This window comes from Ovis canadensis, chromosome 3 (genome assembly GCF_042477335.2).
Source record: "Ovis canadensis isolate MfBH-ARS-UI-01 breed Bighorn chromosome 3, ARS-UI_OviCan_v2, whole genome shotgun sequence".
NCBI lineage: Eukaryota > Metazoa > Chordata > Mammalia > Artiodactyla > Bovidae > Ovis > Ovis canadensis.
In genome coordinates, this window is record NC_091247.1 from 221,931,380 (window position 1) to 221,937,379 (window position 6,000).

At 43.3% G+C, this 6,000-nt stretch overlaps 1 protein-coding gene across 1 annotated transcript in view; it reads right to left on the reverse strand.

Moving 5' to 3' along the window:
- The window catches only part of DMC1 (DNA meiotic recombinase 1), a 35,446-nt gene extending 32,807 nt beyond the window's left edge, over nt 1-2,639 (reverse strand). Inside the window, exons 1-2 of the mRNA XM_069581634.1 lie at nt 2,562-2,639; nt 583-666 (exon numbers count right to left, since the gene is read on the reverse strand). Coding sequence (XP_069437735.1) covers nt 583-633 — 51 coding nt within the window. The 5' untranslated portion in view covers nt 634-666; nt 2,562-2,639. The remainder of the gene's footprint in view (nt 1-582; nt 667-2,561) is intronic.
- Nucleotides 2,640-6,000: the final 3,361 nt, after the last annotated feature.

The following is a 6,000-nucleotide window of genomic DNA, read 5'->3' on the forward strand; positions in this document are numbered from 1 at the left end:
TTTAAAGGCTTAATTCAGCATTATGAGTCACTTCAAAATGCCTCAAATTCTGCTTCTCTGGACAAATTGAGGTAGGATCAATAATACTTTTTCAAACATATTGTTGCATACTTAAAAGCAGTGCCAACGTTGAAAGCACTAGGAAGCCCAATATGGCACTCAGCCCCCTGCAGTGGAAGCACACGGTCCTAACCACTGACCCACCGGGGGATTCCAACAGTCTCTCCAAACTTTTTAAGACCTTAATCCGAAAGAGTGGAACAACACAAGCTATTTTTAAATATGTTTTCTCAGTCTTCTCCACCAGACCTTGAACTCCTTCCTCTGCTATTTGGTACCAATATGGCCATGCCAATTGTTAAATTAAAATACTTTCATGCCAGCTCCTAAGTAGCTAATCTTAGCTCCCCTTGCCAAACAAGTTGTTACATATTTGTAATAGTGCCTCTCTCCAGAACTATGTTTTATTTCTAATAAATAAAAATAGTAGTTAAGTTCCTAAAAGTAGTAGTTAACAGAGAAGGAACTCCAATTTTGTAGAATGACTGAATATCTATGTATCTTTCAACATTCTAGGCATACATCTTCATCTTGGAATCCTGGTTCTTCCAGCACAACTTGATCCTCCTTCATATTGAAGGGTGAACAGCAGAAAAATAATCAATTCTGGAAAAACAAGAAATATTAATAAGTTGTCACAGATCATATAGTACAAAATCCTTTGCCCATACAATTTTTTATTTCATTTCAGTCATCAAGGACCAGAAAGATAATTAGACAAATATTAGACCCCATGAGCCACAACTACTGAGCCCAAGCATCACAATACTAAAGCTCGTGTGCCCAGGGCCCGCCTTCACACAAAAGAAACCACTGAAATGAGAAGCTTGCCCACAGCAACTAGAGTAGCCCCTGCTGGCCACAACTGGAGGAGGACAGCAAATAGGAAGACCCAGAGCAGCCATACATAAATAAAATTAAATTTAAAAATTCCTTAAAAAAATTTAGTTTGGAATAACTAGGCTGCTGCTGCTAAGTTGCTTCAGTCATGTCCGACTCTGTGCGACCCCAGAGACGGAAGCCCACCAGGCTCCCCATCCCTGGGATTCTCCAGGCAAGAACACTGGAGTGGGTTGCCATTTCCTTCTCCAATGCATGAAAGTGAAAAGTGAAAGTGAAGTCGCTCAGTCGTGTCCAACTCATAGGGACCCCATGGATTGCAGCCTACCAGGCTCCTCTGTCCATGGGATTTTCCAGGCTAGAGTACCACAGTGGGGTACCATTGCCTTCTCCATAACTAGGCTGGCCTATCTTATTTCTCCTAAGCCTGTGGCATTATTTCTTTTTTCTGGTGTGGTATGTGTGGGTGAGGGGACTAGTTTCATTTATTTCCTCAAAAATGGCCACACTGTATCATCTTTTGATTTCCTATTGCACAGTTACTCATGACTACCAATATCTTTTTGTCGTCTTGGAAGGTTATTTAGAAGTAGAATCTTAGAATTAAATAATGATACTAAACTTTCATATTTGTTAACAGTCTAAGAACTTTGACTTTAAGTCTTCCTTGCATCCTCCTAGCACCTAGAACTTGTCTATCCTCAATAAAAAGATATTATTTTTTCTCATGTACAAGGACTCCCTTCTGCTTTGGAAAGATGAGGCGCTCTCTTGTAACATATTTTTTTGTTTCATAAAACATTAGATGTATTTCATTTTATAATATTAACTAGCTTCAAGATTTTAAGATTTAAAATTATGGTGGATAGTCTATAGGGACACAAAAGAGTCCGACATGACTTAGCAACTAAACAACAATAATCTAGTATTTTAATGATAAAATATTAGGGCCAATAAGCAGATAAAGCCTTTAACTCAGGAATCTACAAGGCATGACTGTGTTCGTTAGAAAATGTAGTCCAAATAATCAGTTTTGCTCTATTTCATCTCCTCACTGAACACCAAACTAAGTTGGGGCCCAGCCCAGTGGGGAACAAACTTCGGAGGCAGAAGTAGGGTCGTTATCACCTAGTACAATAAAGTATTCGAGGAGACAATGTAAACGGAATCTTCTGGAATGCAGTCCCTCACGCAAGATAGCTAATCATATACATGATAACCCAAATTCTGTAAGTGACTGTCCTTTCTTTCTTAATAAAAAGATTGTTCTCTATTTTTCTCAAATAGCAGTTGATGGAATGAACAGGTGAATCTAAAGTAGGGCTCCCAAACACCCTGGCTTAGGGCGCCAGAAGCGGTCCCTTACCGTGGCGAGCGCGGTCCAGGTCACCCTCACCGCCTCCCCACCCACCGGCCATTTTCCTGACACCGGACTCCCTCATAAGGGGCCCGAGGAGGCCTCTTAGTCCGACTTGGTTTAAAATAAGGATTCTAGAAATCCCTCAAGAGCACTCGACGGGGTGGGGATGGGAGCCGAAAAGCACAAAGCCACCAGCCTAGGGCCCAGCAACGACCGTCGAGCACGACCTAAGAAAGGAAGCCCCCACTTCCCCTCACATTCTTCACCCGCCTTCCCCTTTTGCCATAAACACCACTCGTACCCACAGTCTCCCCCCGGTTCCCAAGGTATTCGAATCCCGCCCCCGGCCGGGGCTTTCTAGTCCTCAGGGATTCTGATTCGGAACCAGAACGCTGAGACAGGCGTCCAACACGTCCAGAACAAGAGGTTTGGCGCCAAACTGCTAGTCTGAGCTCGCGCCTGGCGTGGGCGGGGCCGGGACGGGGCGGGGCGGCCCCACCAAGGGCAGGGCGAAGATTGAGGGGCGGGGCCCTAGACTTGAGGAGAACGGAGGTGCGGGGCCGCGGGAGCGTCTTGCGGGCAAGCTTCCAGGAGCCGCGAAAGAACCTGCGTGGGTGGCGCGCAGGGGTGAGAGAGCGACGCTGAGGTGGAGAGAGTGCACAGAGGAGAGGCGCTTTGGTTGGAGCCGAGGCTGGGCGTCTCTAGAGCGGAGGGAGATGCTGAGGTCAGGAACAGACTCTGAAGCGGGGGGCGGGGGGAGGCTGAGGCGATGCATCGAAATTAGGGGGTACTCGTGGGAAATAGATGGGGAAACAGTGGAAACAGTGTCAGATTTTATTTTGGGGGGCTCCAAAATCACTGCAGATGGTGATTGCAGCCATGAAATTAAAAGACGCTTACTCCTTGGAAGGAAAGTTATGACCAACCTAGATAGCATATAGGTCCGTCTAGTCGAGGCAGTGGTTTTTCCTGTGGTCATGTATGGATGTGAGAGTTGAACTGCGAAGAAGGCTGAGCACCGAAGAATTGATGCTTTTGAACTGTGGTGTTGGAGAAGACTCTTGAGAGTCCCTTGGACTGCAAGGAGATCCAACCAGTCCATTCTAAAGGAGATCAGTCCTGGGTGTTCATTGGAAGGACTGATGCTAAAGCTGAAACCCCAGTACTGTGGCCACCTCATGAGAAGAGTTGACTCATTGGAAAAGACTTTGATGCTGGGAGGGATTGGGGGCAGGAGGAGAAGGGGATGACAGAGGATGAGATGGCTGGATGGCATCATCGACTCGATGGACATGGGTTTGGGTGAACTCCGGGAGTTGGTGATGGACAGGGAGGCCTGGGGTGCTGCGATTCATGGGGTCGCAAAGAGTCAGACATGACTGAGCGACTGAACTGAACTGAACTGAGGTGGGCGCTGAGGTAAAAACAAGCTGCAGTGAGAGAGAAGGCCCTTAGGTGTGGCCCTTAGGTTCTGAGATGAAGAGAGGCCACTGGAAAGGGGTCCAGGAGGTGGAAGACCGTGAGGCAGGGGAGGGGTGCTAAGCAGAGGTGACTGATGTGGTGACAGGTGACATGCAGAATACTTATCTTAATCAGGATACTCGGGTTAGGAGGTCGAATATGGTGGGGGCACGGGGAGTGGGGGGAGTGGTGGTGGTTCTCCCTGCTCAAGGCTTTTCTTTTCACTTCAAGTTTTTCATATCTGGCTTCATAATCTGTACCTAATACCTCAGTCAGTGTTCCTAATTTCTCTCCTTTCTTTGTGACTCTCTTACCATTTACCACTCTAGTCTGTGAGTGAGGCACCCAAGGCCCATTCAGGATGGAGAGTAATATTTCTTCCTCTTAACTTGAAATTTTAAGTAGCCAACAGAAGCCAAACATATTTTGGTCCAGCTTTTAAATAGAAATTTTAGGCCAGACTTCATGCCAGCAGAGCTATCTCTGGCAGCATCATACTCCTCCCCTTAAATGGAGACTGACTGTTGAGGAGTCATGAAACATTTCAAAGAGCATCTGTTGAGGTAGAGGCTGTGATGTGTCTTGGATGAGTATCTATACAAATAGTTCTTTGGGTTCAAGACCCAGTACAGGGTGACCCTTTTCCTTCAGTGTGTGAATCATTCTTTGCTGGAATAAATAGCTAAAAAATTCCACAATAGCAGTTGGCATTTTGTAGGACTACCCCCCCCCCCAACCCTGACCCAGGTGGGCTGTTTAAAGTGCCAACAAATGACTGCCATAGTTCTTCAAAATCTGTTATTTTCCAGAAACATAACCTGTTCAGGTTAAATGGAAACTAATGCCCATTTTTTAGATGAACTGGATGGTCATAATAAGCTTTCACCTTGGGCCTCACCTAAAATAATTATGGTAACTTTTGAACAACTTGTTAGATGGAGACATCAACTGTACAGAAGAGCTGCAAAGAGCACAGCAAGATCATTTAGGGAAACAGAACATATGTAGTTTGGTGTAGTGACAGCTGGGAGAGAGAAATGTTCATAATATTTGAAGGTTGTGTGCAGTACACTTAAAGAAACTAAAATGAACTTGGTAATGACAAATTGGTGAAGTGAGTATAAAAATCTTGTTTGAATAGGATATTGATGGCTATATACAACTAAAAAATTATTTTTTAAAAATCCAAAACCCTGGAGTGGTTAAAAAGTACACTTGAAAATATTTTCACTCAAATCAGGACAAAAAAACAAACAAAAAAAGACTAGTCTTTAATATCTTACAAAAATTCTGAATATAATGAAGGTGGTATTTCAAATTTGTAAGGAAATGAATTCAGTGAATGGTGTTGGAACAAACTAGGTAGTCATCTGGAAGAAAAATAAAATTGGAACCATACTTCACACCTTATACTAAAATAAATTCCAAATAGATCAAGAAATTAAGTCTGAAAAATAAAAGTGCTAGAAGAAAGCATGAGAAAAAATGTTACTATCTCAGAGTAAGAAAAGTCTTTTTAAGTATGACATAAAACTTAGAAGCCATAAAAAACTTATAAGAATTACTAAATCCTTCATGGCAGAATGCTACTTTCCTATTCTAGATACAAAGCATGGCAAACCAAGGCTTTGTGTCAATTAGTAACCAAACAGTAATTGTGTCAATTAGCTTTTCCAGTTTCTCAAATAAGTTTAGCAAGTCCAGGAGCTCTCCACAAAATTTTAAAAATTTGTGTCATTTTATGATACTCTAAGAAACAGAGAACAGAGAGTGGAATTACAGAGCAACCTGAATTTTAAACCATTACACTGTACTGCCCCTCTGTGGACAACCACCTTATAATCAAATAAAGTCATATAATTCCACCATGTACGGTTAAGTTTTTCCACCATGTACGGTTAAGTTTTTCCAAACTGGTGCCTCTAGACGTGTATATTCTTGGTTTCAAGAGCTCAAATTTGAAAAATGTTTTAGTAGAAAACTAAAGAATGAAGGGTCATTACAAAAAGAGAATGTCATTGGGTATATCTCCTTTTAAATTAGCATTTATTTAAAAAAATGTTTATTGAATCCCTTATCTGACAAGGGCTTCGGAGGTGGCTCAGCAGTGGAGAATCCGCCTGCCAATGCGGGAGATGTGGATTTGATCCCTGGGTTGGGAAGATCCCCTGGAGAAGGAAATGCAACCCACTGCAGTATTCTTGCCTGGAAAATCTCATGGACAGAGGAGCCTGGTGGGCTACAGTTCATGGGGTCACAAAGAGTTGGACACTACTGAG